Source organism: Lycorma delicatula, chromosome 3 (genome assembly GCF_047948215.1).
Source record: "Lycorma delicatula isolate Av1 chromosome 3, ASM4794821v1, whole genome shotgun sequence".
NCBI classification, from domain to species: domain Eukaryota; kingdom Metazoa; phylum Arthropoda; class Insecta; order Hemiptera; family Fulgoridae; genus Lycorma; species Lycorma delicatula.
The window spans coordinates 193,230,695-193,246,758 of record NC_134457.1 but is presented as its reverse complement, the minus strand read 5'-3'; the positions used below and the strand labels follow the sequence as shown (position 1 = coordinate 193,246,758).

The 16,064-nt window shown below is 32.7% G+C and overlaps 1 protein-coding gene across 4 annotated transcripts in view; it reads right to left on the bottom strand.

The window, feature by feature from the left end:
• LOC142322316 (uncharacterized) overlaps positions 1-16,064 on the bottom strand; it is a 264,731-nt gene that overhangs the window by 159,104 nt on the left and 89,563 nt on the right. For all 4 annotated transcript variants that reach the window (XM_075361256.1, XM_075361257.1, XM_075361254.1 and 1 more), the window contains exon 3: positions 1,655-1,760. In XM_075361256.1, coding sequence (XP_075217371.1) covers positions 1,655-1,760 — 106 coding nt within the window. The remainder of the gene's footprint in view (positions 1-1,654; positions 1,761-16,064) is intronic.

The following is a 16,064-nucleotide window of genomic DNA, read 5'->3' as shown; positions in this document are numbered from 1 at the left end:
CAACTTTGTTAAATGACTAATAAATGCGGAATATTTAGTAATAAAACTTGTAGAGAATTTAATTTTGAGAAAATTAATGTAAATACAACTAATAAAAAATAAATAAAACTTCTAGAAATCGGTTTTTTACTGAAAAATTTATTGTCCGCAAATTTTGAACCTTCTGCAGGCGGAAAGGATAAAGATTCTCTTTCCGTATGATGTGCCACACTTCGTTTTTTGACAAACCAGTGCGATATGAAATTTTCCTTTTACTGTATCTCGTTTATGCTGAATTGTTAATTATAACGATGATTTACTCGGCCTTCAAAAGAAAAGGAACACGTTGGAAATGACCCTTTCGTTCGTAAATGCTGATACACCGAAGAATGTTTAAAAAGAATGATTATTAAGCCTAGAAAGAATAATATGATTTTCTGCCTATTTTTCGACTGTTTTGCTTCAATAAAACATCGATTTTTAAACGTTTTTACTTTCTTTTTATTAGTTGTACTTACATTAATTTTCTTCGAATTAAATTCTCTACTAGTTTTGTTCTACTAAATCTTCCGCGTTTGTTCGTCACTCAACAAAACTATTGTTCTACAAACCTAAAAAAAAAACTTGTTTTTCAACACTGAATTTTATGTTTTACGTCGGATATAATAAAAACTACTGGAGTTATAATTCTGCGACCTATTTTATCCTTTTCCCAGCTCAAATTACATAAGAAACCATCAACTCTACTCCTTAATTTGAGTGCCAAAAATTACAGAAGGGCTTCATTTTATTAGAAGAGCTGAAATACGGGCGAAATATTTCGCTAACCGTAACTCGTAAACAAAAGGTTTCCAGACCTACGTTTATGTCACCCGGAGGTCCTAGGTTCGAATCCCGGTCAGGCATGACATTTTTCATACACGCTATAAAACACTCATCTCATCCTCTGCGGAATGAATTGCTTGATTGCGGATCGGGAGGTAAAACAAAAAAAGACCTACGTTTATGTGAACGTTTTTCATTATTTTCAACAGTAGAACATGCCTTGAGAAATTTTTTGTGAGACACAGTATAAAAAAATTATTTTGTTTTTACAGGACATAAATTTCTTAAAAAATAAATTAAAATATTGAAGGAACTGTATTTTAAATAAAAACCGTGAGATAACTTACTGTCTGTATTAGATTTTATTTAACAGTATTTTAAACTTCAAAGGATATTTAATTATTTAAGATCAATAAAAAGTTTGAATCGACGAAATATTTTTATTTTTCAATTACTAACAGGAAGAATTGTGTTTGTGATAAGTTCATATTTATTTTCAGTATAAATGTACTGAATGAGAAGAATTCCATTTATCGCTCAAGTAATTTTACACAGGCCTGATTTTATTCCTTTACGTAAATTTTCTTCTTTCCTTTAGAAAAATAAAACAAGCCTTTGTGTGTTACGTATTCGAGATTATCGGGGAATTACAGAATATTTTATGAGGAAATATAGCATTTATTCTTCTTCAACTTTCTGTAAAAGACAGACAATATCAATTTCGATAAAATATTCCGTTTAAAAAGTATTTCTCAATAAGCACACAGGATAAGGAATAGTAAGGAGGAGATCATCAGGAGATTAATCAATTAATAACTTTAATCTTGTCTATTATTTAAATCTGACTTACATGTGTTTCCGTTTCTTCTGACTGAGCCGTATGCTCAGATTGAGTTACAGAGATACCAGCAGCATTTTTTGGAATTTCTGGTAAATTTGCAATTTGCATGTTTGATCTGTAAAATGCAACACAATTTATAATTATTATTGTTATCAAAAATTATATCTACACTTATTTAATTATTTACATAATAATATAAGTAAAACTATCGTCACTTAAATATTGAGAATATTTTCTGATCGATTCTAAGCCAAATCTTGAAATATAATAAATGATTAATAAAAAAAAAATCTGTTAACAGTTGTAGGACTTTCCCACCACGCGGCTTTTTCCTGATGCACGGCTTACACACACACACACACACACACACACACACACACACACACACACACACACACACACACACACACACACACACACACACACACACACACACACACACACACACACACACACACACACACACACACACACACACACACACACACACACACACACACACACAATATATATATATTTGAGCTGTATGTGGCTCAAATATATAAAATATGAATGGCTACGACGCATGTAAAGCATCTTTGGTACAAGCGGAAGCAGTCGATTGCATTTCTTCGAGAGTAATGATGTTCATTATAAATTTAACCTCTGTGCTGAACAGGCTGTACGTGTTACTTCTAGAATTCAATTTCGGCAAGTTTGATGCTGATGTGAAAAAAGAAATTGATTAAATGAAGAAGGAAACCACTTCATTCCTCATTTACCCTACTAATTTTCGAGAATTATTGAATGATCGAGAATGGTCGCCTGTAACACTTATAGGAATTACAGGCAATAAGCGCGGAGATAGTGCGCCAAAGGAGGCTTGTTTTCAGCTTCCTTTCACCGATCGTGTCGCCTCAAACGATCTTGTCTGTTTCCTGAACAGGGTGGTTCATGATGAGTGGCAAAAGTGAATGGGATGCTACCACTGACAACAAACTTTGTCCAATTAAGAACACTGTGTCACCGTGGAGCTCCTCATGCAGAAATAACCGTCGAGAGGAGGTTAATATCTGCCGTTTACGAATAGGGCACACTAGGCTCACTTTTGGATATCTGATGACTCAAACAGATGCACTTGTTTGTGCTCGCAGCGACTGCTGACTGAATGTTCACCACATCCTTTTGGATTGTATCTGTTATCCGACATTACGTCGCGAGTTTAAACTAGAGGCTAACAAGCAAAATATTCTAGGGAATAATGAAATGCTTTTATCTTACGTTTTGCGGTTTCTTAGGGCCGTCTGTTTATACTCAATAATTTAAATTTCTGTAATGTGTATCAGCTATGCATGCCAATTGCTGTACAGCAGTTTGAAATTTTAGTATTTTAATTGAGACGTAAAATGTGATTTATGGTTGTTTACTACAACAAACATGTTATGGCCGGGCGATTATAACGCCGAAGCGTTTTTCGCCTAGAATAAACCACAAAAAAAAGAAAAAATGTAACTCTTATAGCTAGGAATTTAACACCCGTACATACTAAAAAACTAAAATCTTAAAATGATGTTCATATTTTTTCCAAGGCATATTAAATTTAATATAATGTTTTTACAAAAATATGTAATCGTTTTATTGTAAAAACTTTCCTTATTTAAATTATAGATAACTATATTATTAATTAAAAGCTTAATTAGTAAGTTGAAACCGGAAGAAGCCGGGTTTATTTTCTAAGGTATATAAATAGAATACGAAAATTAAGTTTTTCAGTCGCTGGAAAACTTTCTAATAAACCAACAAATTATTTTCGCTTAGTTTTATCAATTTTTGGTAAGATGTGTGAAAAGATATATTTAAAATAAGTATTCTTTTCTTTGGTATAATTACAAACAACAATTACATATTTTTTTTATTATTTCCAGTGTAATCAAACCAACAGATACAGCCGACTTATTCTTACTTTTCAGAAAATATTGAATTTCTCTATTGAAAATTCTGAAGAATATAATAATTAAAAGAATTATCTTAAAATATCTTTTGTTTAAAATGTATGACCGAAATATCTGCGAAAAAATTTGGCAAAGTCAGTTCACTGATTCATCAAGTAAAATAAAAATTTATTGTTCTAATTAAAAACAGCTACTAACAGGATGAGAAGTTAATTTTTTTTTTAAATCGGGAAACATTTATTTGAATGTGATTTGCAATCTTCATATGCCAAAACATGTATGAAAAGAAATGTTTATATGCTTATAGATTTGTTTTGGCTAGAGTCGCCATAGCGATGGAGGAATGCGACAGGCTGATAATAACTTATAAGTTTGGCTCTTAATAAGTGTGAAAGGTCTATAATGAAAAACAGCTTTTTCGATTGAGCGATTTGAGGGAGTGTCAAGCGTATCGGTTCCATTGTAAATTAAGGCGTCCCGACGAGACAAACTTTAAGATGTGGGCTTTTTGCCAACAGCTGCTTGCTAGTTCTCCTCTTGCCGTTAGCTTAGTTAGTAGTATATGTCGCTCGACTATTTCTGGTAGCTAAGATTGGACACGTTATGTCCATCATTCTTTTCAGCGCGATCTTAATGCTATAATATATTTCAGTTCTTAAGCAAAGAAATGTCACTGAAGTCATGTTCTTAAAAGAAACTGTATTTATAATTTGATATTTTTACAGCAAAGTTCGCAAAAAATTAACGTGTTGAAAAATATGAATAAATATAGGATAACTTTAAGATAAATTATAGCTTTATACTTATAACTTAAAATAAATTATTAATAATAAAAAAAATTACCAGAATTAAAAACCATATTTTTGCGCAATTTTTTTTTTATTTTAACAATTCCAGCACGATGAGTTTACGTATTTATAAAAATTATACATTCTAGCCAAATTATACAAGATAGGCTAAAAATCTTTGTCTCATCTATTCTCTTGGAAAATACTGTACATCCTTTGTTATTTTTCCGTAATTAATTTTCTATTGACATCAGAAAAAATAATATAATAGATTTAAAGTATTTTGAAGAAAATATTGTTAAAATCGTTATCTACAGATAGAAAAGGCTAATAGTTATCGAATGGAGGCTAGAAGGCTAAATAAAAAAAAATTTAGTTTGCTATTTGACTAATTATTAACAAATATGAGCTGCGTGGAAAACAGGGTGGCGTGTTTTCAAATGTTTTCACAGAATCAATACGAGGATAAGGGACCAAAACAGATTTACTATTTTAGTTACGTCAGTGAAGTGAAGTTTGACAAAATTAAAATAGATACGTATACATTAAAAGTTTGTTAAAAAAATGTTTTAATCAATTACATTTCAGAGACAACCAGAATAACTGAACATTAGGAACTTTTATTTTATAAACTTTTCAATTCTTTTTTATATAAGACAGATTTTTTGTATTAAAAAAAATTAAATTAAATTAATTTCCCTGCAGTATTACTGTTTTAATTTAAAATTTAATTTTTATAAACAGAATTAAAATTATTTTCTCATTTTTGTTTTTTCTAGACAAATACACACAATTTGTTAGTAAATACGTAAAATTTAGGATTAGAACCATTTTAAAATCACAACTTTTCACACGCAAGGATCTCAAATAACACACACACACACACACACACACACACACACACACACACACACACACACACACACACACACACACACACACACACACACACACACACACACACACACACACACACACACACACACACACACACACACAATTGTATGTGTGCCCATAACTTTAATTACTGTGTTCTGAACAGGTAAAAATTCTATATAGAGGTAAAATATAATACATGGTTTTTAAATATATTTTTCTTGGGAAACAAAAGACGACAAATAGTTGGAATTGGAAAATTCAAATTATAGTTTTTACTGGCTCAAGTATCCATATAACCTAAATTATTTTCATCTGCCTTCCGAGAGATGCCTCCGCCTCAAACTACCTCGGTAAAGCGCTAGGCCCCGCCCAGGTAGCCGGGACTCGATCTTATGTTACAAGCCATGTCTCTAGCGAGGAAACCCCAAGGGATTCCCCTGCTGGGACTCAGGTCTTGATGCCTAGCCTCTAATGGAGAACCCCCAGAGGGATCCCACGGGGACTACGGTCTTGCAGATTTAAAAATAATAATGGAACCTATTTGTCATTTATATACCTGGAGTGAAGTTTTGATAATGTAGAATGGACAGTTATTTATTATATTTAAGAATCAAACAGCAATTATGATAGAAAAATAAGCTCTGATTAAGAAGAAACGAGACAATGATGTTGTCATCTGTCCTCACCTTAACAAAGAAGTAACACAGGGATAAAAGGAAAAATTAAAAATTGGAATAACTATCTAAGAAGAAAAGATAGATGTTTAAAATTGCTTTGTTGATATTGTTCTTTTGTCGGAAACCACAAGTGAGTTAGAATAAATACTAAATGGCATAGGTTTAATGATAGAAGTGAACTTTAAATTGAAAATAAGTTAAACAAATGTAAATGTGACAAAAATTTAATGAGATATTAAATATACAAATAGAACACAATATATCGAAAGTGGGAGAATAATGTTATTTAATTTTTTTTAAATTACTAAGTATGAACGAAGTAAGAGGACGTCAAAATCAAATAGGCACAAGCTACTGATGTTGAGAAGAGATCTACTATCAGTGGCGGCTCGCGTAAAGGCACTGTGGAACTGCAGCACCCCTACTTTCACTTGAAAATTATCGATAACATTTAATATAATGAATCCTTTTTTCTTATTTTCTTTCTTTATAAATGTACAATATATAATCCTTAAGCTTAATATCCCCCATTTTATGAATATCCCCCAGTAGCATCCCCTAGTTTATGAAAAATATACAAAAATCTTTGTACGGAACTGTGCGCTTCACAGTTCCAGCGGCGTAGTGTTTGGCTGTTATGCGCATGCGCACATAGGAAGCTGCACGCCAGGCTGCGAGGGAGAAAGAACATAGTCGCTCCCGCAGTACCGACTCTGGCGTGTTGGTGGAAGGTAGTTTTTTTTTTACTCCGCGTGTGTATGGAACGTTCCTTGTTCGTTCCCTTCTCTAGTTTAGTTCGTGGAAGGAATATGAAAGCGGTTTAATTGTTTTTTCAGTAGTGATCAAAAGATGGCGGAAAGCAAGGGCTCTTTGATTGCCAAATCTGTCCAAAAACACGCTGGAAGGGCGTTAGAGAAGATCATTAGTAAAAACTAATTATGTATTTGTTTCTGTGTACATAGAAAGTTAAATTAAGCACCATTGGACTATGGTGTTTTTAAGCGGATATTTATTCATTTTTATCTAATAATACTAAACAGTATTATCTACATTGACATTTTATTATTTCTTCGGTTAAACCGAATACGGTTTTTAAGCACAATGCATTTAAAAACCTACCATATTCTTGAATGTAATAAAGTGTAGAATTAGATTATTATCCTGCTTCCAGCTATTCTATTTTATTCATATTTTTTTCGGTTCATTTTACAGAAAATTTTAACTATGGTCTTGAAAAGGCCTACTATTATCAAACTTACATCTAGAGATTATAAAGGAATTCGTTAAGATGCTAGTACGAAAATTTGCTCTTTATGGTAGTGAAACATAATAAAAAAAAATATATATAAAGGAAAATATACTTTTTTATCAATCAATCAATCGATTAGGTGAGTTGGTAAAATATGAAATGAAGATGACCTTAGACGAATAAGGGAGGAAGGAAAGAAGTTTACGACTAATCTTGAAAAGAGATTAATTAGATTGATTTTGTTTTGATGTTACATTTAGACACTTGGTTTAATTAATCTGGTGGTGGGATGATGTATAAGAAGTAAAAAAATTCTAAAGGAAGACAAAGATTGAAATACATGAAACAGATATAAAGACTGTAGGATATAAGAATTCATATTTTGAGGTTTAAATATTGGCAAAGAACAGAAATATAGAAGAGAAAAAGAGTTATCAAACCAGCTAACTGATTGCCGATTCCAAAGAACTCAGTAATGCCGGAAGTTAAATATATCTATTGCTTTCTAGATCCAAATAAAGTAATAAAATAGGCTACTTACTAAAAGTAGAAATAATTTAATAATTCATGTTGTGAATTGATAAGAATGTGAAAGATCTCTTAATGAATCTCTAAAATCTTTAATTAAAAATAATTAATTATATTCCAGCTATGGAAAAGTGAAAGATTTTAAAACTAAAAGGAAAAAAACAAGCTTTCCACCTAAAAGCGAAACTACGATAACATCTATAAGTGATTGTACGCGGAATCTCAGAAATGGATACGAAGTTAATCTAATCGTCCTTTACTGTATTGGGCGAGTAAAGGAAATTGTAAAGTAAAGATAATTGTTTACAATTCAGAGCATTTAAAATACATATTTCACAGTAATAATGTACAATACCAAATATATTCGTGTGTCCCACGAAGAGGTATATGCTTTTGATTTAGTATCAGTTGCTCATTCTCCTACTGATTCTATTGAAACTATAAAACTTTTAACGAAGGTTCTAAAAATGATCTGTGAAAATTTCAACCTTCTAGGGATATATAGAAACAAAGTGGCGGCTTTCAATTAAAAACATCAATTTCAGATAAACCATATTTTTTATTCATTACAAAATAGCTATTAAAAATCATTGAAACCAGATTGTTAAACGGTTAAACAAATATTCAATTTGAACAGAATTGAATAAAACAAATTAATTAGTCATAACCTTACTTCACTTTTCTGTGTAAATATTTAGTGGTTAAAATGGGATTTACAAAGTTAAATGTTGTGGATGGTCATTATATTTGACAATATAGCAGAGTCCATACGATATTCAGAGCTGATGTTGTTCCACCAACCAAAATGTCAATTTCTAAGTGGAAGTGTTTGTTGTTGGAAACTGGCAGTGTAGTTAAAAAATACAGCCGATCTACTGATGAAGGAAAACAGGAAATGTGGTATGTTTCATTACTGCGATCTCTAGGTAAATTTAATTCAGCGAGAAAATTTTCTTTAGATATTGGTGTGCCAAAATCGACTGTCCAAAGGATAGAAAAAAGGAATATAGTAAAATCTTTTAAAAGCCTGGTTTATAATCTTTTGGAAGATGACCCAGGTAGGAGAGTTAATTTTTTTTCGCCTATTATTGAGTAACACGAAGTTGATTTAGACTGGCATAAACGTGTTGTATTCTAAGATGAATCTACTTTCTACCGTAACTGTAAGTTAAGCAGAAATAACTATAATTACTGCAACATCGAAAATCCTCATATTCTTGAGCAGAAGTAGCTTAAATCAAAATACATTACTGTCTGGGCAGCTGTTATAGTCAATAGTATATTATCCTACAACACATCAGACAACACAATCACTGCAAACAGATAATAGAAAAATCAACAAATAATGCCTCATTTTACTGTTCCAGAAATCAGATATGCTATTTTTCAACAAGATGGAGTCGCACATCATTTTGCATATCCAATTAAACTGCTGTTCTAAATGCTCACCTTCAGGTTCGTCGGATTTGTTGTGGAATTGCTTTTTTGGACTAGCCACCGAGGTGCCAGACGTTACTGTCTATGAATTTTTCTTGTAAGGTTATTTAAAGAAACATGTGTACTCCCATAGCCTTAACACTAATGAAGAGTTGAAGAGGGATCATTGAAAAAGAAATTATATGAATTCCAAAACATTTCTTTACGAATGCATACACAGGATTTATTAAACAATGTTACCAGTGTTTCGCTGCTGATGGATTTCAGTTTTTAATAAAATATTTTGTTTATTAATTCATACAAAAATTTCTCATAATTTTAGGAGTTGTTTTCGTTTTGTAAAGAGTTGTTTTAATTCTGTAATTCATCTGTTTTTAATCATTTTTACCAGCTGTTTTGTAATGAATAAAAAAATATGGTTTATTCGAAATTAATATTTTTATTTGAAAGCCATCATTTTATTTCTATAAATTCTAGAATGTTGAAATTTTTTACAGAACATTTTTAGAACCTTTGTGAAAAGGTTTGTAAAGTTTCAATAGAAGCAGTGGGGGAATGGGCGAGCAATACTAAATCAAAAGGATACACCTCTTCCTCAGACACAAATAAGGAATTTATCTTAAATGAAACCGTAGTTTTATAAAAATCAGATAAGGTTATACAAGTTTATCTTGATCGAATTTTTTTATTTCTGCAATACCTTAGTTTTTACAATAAAGAAAGAGATTTTTTATACCATTATAACAATGTCAAATTCCGTAAACTTTTAGTTTTATTTACGTATGTATATATACACACAATTGAATCCCCTGGTGTGTGTGTGTGTGTGTGTGTGTGTGTGTGTGTGTGTGTGTGTGTGTATATATATATATATGTGGGTGCGTGCGCGTGATGTGTAAATTGTACTTATTTTTTCTAAGTTCAGGTTGGGTGGTGGGCTATTATTAATCACTTGACGCGAATCACATTCATAAAAATAATTTATTACCCATTGTAGTGGTGATGGTTGTGCTATTTTATAATAAAACTACCGGCTAGTTAAAGCGGAAGAAGTAAAACTGTTAGTCTAAACAAAAAGCGGATTTTTTATTATTTTTTTTAAGTATAAAAGGAAACAACCGTTGAATATTCTATCCAAGGACGATTTTTATTGTTTTATTTATTCTTGGTATATCATATTTTAAGAAAAAAAAATTATTACTTCCAACTGAACTTATTATAGAAGGAAATTATTGAAGTTTGAGTTTTTATTTTTTAATTACAACTACAGTATGTAAGTATATATATATAAAATTACTTTCTTGTACGAAGTAAAGGAAGTACTGTGATCGCGAAAAATATCGGTTCCCAGATTTCAACGGAAATATCCATCTTGACCATCCCTGAATTCATTTTGACTAGTTTCGGCGTGATGTCTGTACGTACGTACGTATGTATCTCGCATAACTCAAAAACGATTAGCAATAGAATGTTGAAATTCTGGATTTAGGAGTGTTGTAACATCCAGTTGTGCACCTCCCATTTTTATTACAGTTGACTGAACCAAAAGTGTCCAAAAACGCACAAAATTAAAAAAAAGTTGGATTTTGGACTTTTTTTAACTGCAGGAGCAATTGAATAGACCAAAAGTGTCCAAAATACTAAAAATCCCAAAACATTTGGGTTTTGGACTTTTTCATAACTGTAGTAATAAGCCCTCACTGAGAGCTTTTCAACGATATATCATAATGGTATTTATTTTCACTGGTTCCAGAGTTGCCAAATAAAATTTTAATAAATGATGAAGTAGTGAATTTTAATTATTAATGATGTTAGGGGAAGGCTCATCGGTTTAAATCAGACCATCTCCTTTTTTTTAATTTTTTTTTTTAATTTAAATATATTGGTATATTAATGGATTAATAACCTCCAATTGTAAAAAAAAAGTTTTACGATAAATAATAATTCATTATTAATAATAAAAATTTTAAAAAATGAAAAAATATCAGAAGTTATTAATGAAATAAAATTTTATTTACTTTTCATTAAAAAAAAAAATGTATTTATATATTTTAATAGGCGTACAAGGAAGCAATGTAGTGTTCACATCAGATTATATAAAAAAGCAATGTCTATGTGTCCGTTAAAGAGATCAACAGTTTCATCCCAATCATGGTAAAAGTTTCACACTAAGAGTATTAAACAAGAGGAAATTTTTCAAAATTTAACCCTCAGCTTGGGGGTTATTCGCGAATATATCGAAAACTATGAGGAAACTGACAAAGGTGGAAGAAATTTTCTGAAAGCCTATAAAAGTTTTTATAAAATTCAATTTTCTTCTTTGATAGCGTTCTTACTTCCTGTTATTAACATTCGAAGTTGAAAACTGGCGCACAACTGTTTTGTTCTGTACCCTGTTGTAAGTGTGTGTCACCATTTCATCTAATATCTCCTTTTAACCCCTTTTCCACCGGATTGTCGGTCACATTCGTTCAGTGTTAGGCTACAAAAAGCTCGCAAGCTGAACCTCTGGCAGCATCCAAAACTGAAGTTCAAACGAGCGGCGAGGATTTCAAGCAATACGTTCAAGTACGCGTGCGAAGCCGCGAGTAGCCATAAAGAAGACTGGGCGATCCGTTTGTCTTTTATATATATCTACTGTTTTATTCCGATCGAGATAAAATTTTTCACACTAACAATTCCAAACAAGAGGAGAATGTTTATATACATTTTATTTTGAAAAACTACTTCCACCCCAATTTTTTATCTTTTTACAATTTATTTTATTTTCTATTATGAAATAAAAATCTTTCCTTGAAATTAATAAATTAGCTATTAAAATTATCCATGGTAATCATTATGATTATACAAATTGTCGAAGTAACAATAATAATATGGAAAACATCATTCATTAATGAAAAATTTAATGAAGTAATATTGTAATTTTATCAAAATTAGTCGTTTTTATTACATAATGATTTATTGCAATAATTTCTTAAGTTCTGGTCACATCACAACATGAATTTGGACAAGGGAGATCAATGTTGAGTTTTTAAATCAAATTATTAGATAATTAAAATAGTTTTTTCATTAATAAGTCTAATAAGATAAATTTATGGATAAATATTATTGGAATAATCTTAGTATGTATAACCCTACCGCACTATATAAGTATAAATTGCTAAAAAATTATAAAAAATCTTATACGCGGGTTATTTGTTTTTCAAGGTCCAATCGGTCACAAAATTAAAACCACAGTGAAAATAAAAAACAATTATTTGTAACAAGTACTTATATAGTTACGCTATTTCTCTACATAGTCGCCACTACGATTTAGACATTTGTCGTAGCGTGGTACCAACTTCCCAATACCCTCGTCATAGAACGGAGCCGCCTGTGTTTTCAGCCATGTTTCTACGCTGGTCTGCACCTCGATGTCTGTGCCAAAATGTTGTCCTCCTAGCCAGCCTTTCATGTGAGCAAAGAGGTGAAAATCGGATGGAGCCAAGTCCGGGCTGTACGGTGGGTGATAAAACACTTCCCAACGAAAATGCTGCAAGAGCTTCTTTGTTACAGCTGCAGTGTGCGGCCGAGCATTGTCATGGAGAAAGACAATGCCTGATGACAACATTCCTCTCCGCTTATTCTGAATTGCCCTTCGTAGGCGATGAAGAGTCACTAAGTATGAGGCTGCAGTGATGGTCGTGCCATGTTCCATGAATTCCAACAAGAGAACTCCATTCCGGACCCAGAACACAGTAGCCGTACGCTTTCTGTTGGAGAAGGTTCGCTTGAACTTCTTTGGTTTACTGGGAGAATGAGAATGCATCCACTGTTTGGAATGTTCTTTCGTTTCTTCAGTTTCGAAATGCATCCATGTCTCGTCCTCTGTGACAATTTTGTTCAAAAAATCTTCTCCTTCATTGTGGTAGCGCTGGAGAAACGTTAGGTGTAACTCACTCACAATGGTGTAGAGAGCTGCCCTTGAAATTTCAGGTAATGAATCACTCATACAGAAATTTTGAACAGACGATTTTCTCGAATTGCCTCATCCACTCGCTCAACGAGATCATCGGTTGACACTCGCTTCCCTCCCTGACCGCCTGGATCATGAACATCTGCACGTGCTGCTTTAAAGTTCCTCCATCATTGTCGCACTTTGCTCAGTCACTCATTGAAGTTTCACCGTACACATTACTTATACGGAAGCTGAGGCTGCTGGAATCTTCAGTCTCTTCTTACATCTCCCTTTGCGCCAGTTCCCTCATGCTCATATACGAGCCTTGAAGACAAAGTTCGTGTTCTATTTGAGGGGGATATATTCGGCTTATATTTGACTCTGGTACATACTGTTTAAAATGATATTTGTTATTTACATAACGCCTAGTGCAATATTACAAGCATAGGTATCTTTCGTAATAGTTTTTAAGCTATTCAGGTGCGTCAAATTTGATCAGTTCTGTAAATTTAAAAAAAAAAATTCCTAGTACTATAGTTATTTGTAGAGTGCGCTAGACGAAAATATAAGCTTAGCTGTGAGAGGAAGGTGCTTGTAATACACATTATACTACTCTATTCGTAAATGTATTCTACATCAACTAGGTATTTTTCATGAGTAATTGTTTATAGTAATAAAACGAACTAATTGAATAAATGGAGATAATTTTTTATGTTCAGCTTTTTTGTATCTAGTCAATAAGATATAATTTTACCTATAATTTACTTAGTAATTTTACTATAGATTTATTTCATTTATATATTTTCACTTTTTTTTTTTAATAATAGTAATGAAAGTTTTTTTTAATAATTAGTTATTCTAAAAGTTATCGTTGTAAATGCAATTAATACATCAGTGCACATTTATTATTTTCTTTAAAAATGTTGTGTTTTTGGTTTTCGTTTCTCGAAACAAAACATAAATTATTATTATTGTGAGGGAACGTCCACTCCTTCCTGCTAATACACACTTGATATCTACGTCATTTGACAGGCAAGCCCCTACGTGTGAATTCCTACTTTTGTGAGTTAGTGTATCCTACCACGTAAGTGTAACTTTTATTCGATACTCGCCCGTCTCGCGACCCTGTGTTGGTGTACACTGTAGAAATGTGAATGAAAATGGCATGTGTCATTGACCTATTCTGACCTATTCTTACCTAATCTGATAGGGTGGTTCCCCACGATGGGGGCCGAGGCCCCCATCGGGAACCCCCCTGGACCTTGAGAACAAGCCGAATTTTTCTTCTGTAGCCCAGGTGACCCTACCCTGGGGAGATACCCTTCCCGGTCCTAACGTACGTTTAAGTTGAGGGGATGCATGTGCTTCCCCTCAACTTTGCCTAACTTGTTTGTGTTGTGTTTTTGGCATAATAACAGGATCGGAGCGGAGGTGCCCTCTGTAAAATCAACTTAAAATGCATTCTAGTGACAAAGAAAGTTGTACGTGTTTAATCTCTAACTTCTTTTAGAGAAATGAGAATTTATTAACAACGTTTCTCTAGAAACAAAATTAATCTATTTTTATTTGTTTTTTTTTATTGTTGAAAAATTATTTAATAATTTTAATATTTCTGGGACTATAAATTCCGTAATTTCTTCCCCTATTCAAATTATTTTAATATTTGACTTCCATTAAAACTTTTAAGCCGTGCAGTCCTATAGTGGAGTAGATCCATATACGAGGGTTATTTTTTCAAGATCCGATCGGTCACGAAATTAAAACCACAGTGAAAATAAAAAAATTTTTATTTGTAACAAGTACTTACATAGTTACGCTATTTCTCTACATAGTCGCCACTCCGATTTAGACATTTGTCGTAGCGTGGTACCAACTTTCCAAAACCCTCGTCAGAGAACGGAGCCGCCTGTGTTTTCAGCCATGATTCTACGCTGGTCTGCACCTCGATGTCTGTGCCAAAATGTTGTCCTCCTAGCCAGCGTTTCATGTGAGCAAAGAGGTGAAAATCGGATGTAGCCAAGTCCGGGCTGGATGATGGGTGATCAAACACTTCCCTACGAAAACGCTGCAGGAGCTTCTTTGTTACAGCGTAGTGTGCGAATTTCATTCATGATGATGATAAGAATTACACTCACCTTATGATTGGTTAAAAAACAACGAATATGATTGGCTGGAATTTCAGGCCTGATAATGATAAGAATTACTCTCACCTTATGATTGGCTAAAAAACAAAGAATACGATTGGTTGGAATTTCGTGCCTGATAATGATAAGAATTATTCTCACCTTATGATTGGTTAAAAAACAAAGAATATGATTGGTTGGAATTTCAGGCCTGATAATGATAAGAATTACTCTCACCTTATGATTGGCTAAAAAACAAAGAATACGATTGGTTGGAATTTCAGGCCTGATAATGATAAGAATTATTCTCACCTTATGATTGGTTAAAAAAAAACGAATAAGATTGGTTGGAATTTCGTGCCTGATAATGATAAGAATTATTCTCACCTTATGATTGGTTAAAAAAGAAAGAATACGATTGGGTGGAATTTCGTGCCTGACAATGATACGAATTACTTTCACCTTATGATTGGTTAAAAACGAAAGAATACGAGAATAGTGTGTGGCCGAGCATTGTCATGGAGAAAGACAATTCCTGATGACAACATTCCTCTCCGCTTATTCTTATTCACCCACCATATAGCCCGGACTTGGCTCCATCCGATTTTCACCTCTTTGCTCACATGAAACGCTGGCTAGGAGGATAACATTTTGGCACAGACATCGATCTGCAGACCGGCGTAGAAACATGGCTGAAAACACAGGCGGCTCCGTTCTATGACGAGGGTATTGAAAAGATGGTACCACGCTACGACAAATGTCTAAATCGGAGTGGCGACTATGTAGAAAAATAGCGTAACTGTGTAAGTACTTGTTAAAAATAAAAAAAAAAAATTATTTTCACTGTGGTTTTAATTTCGTGACCGATTG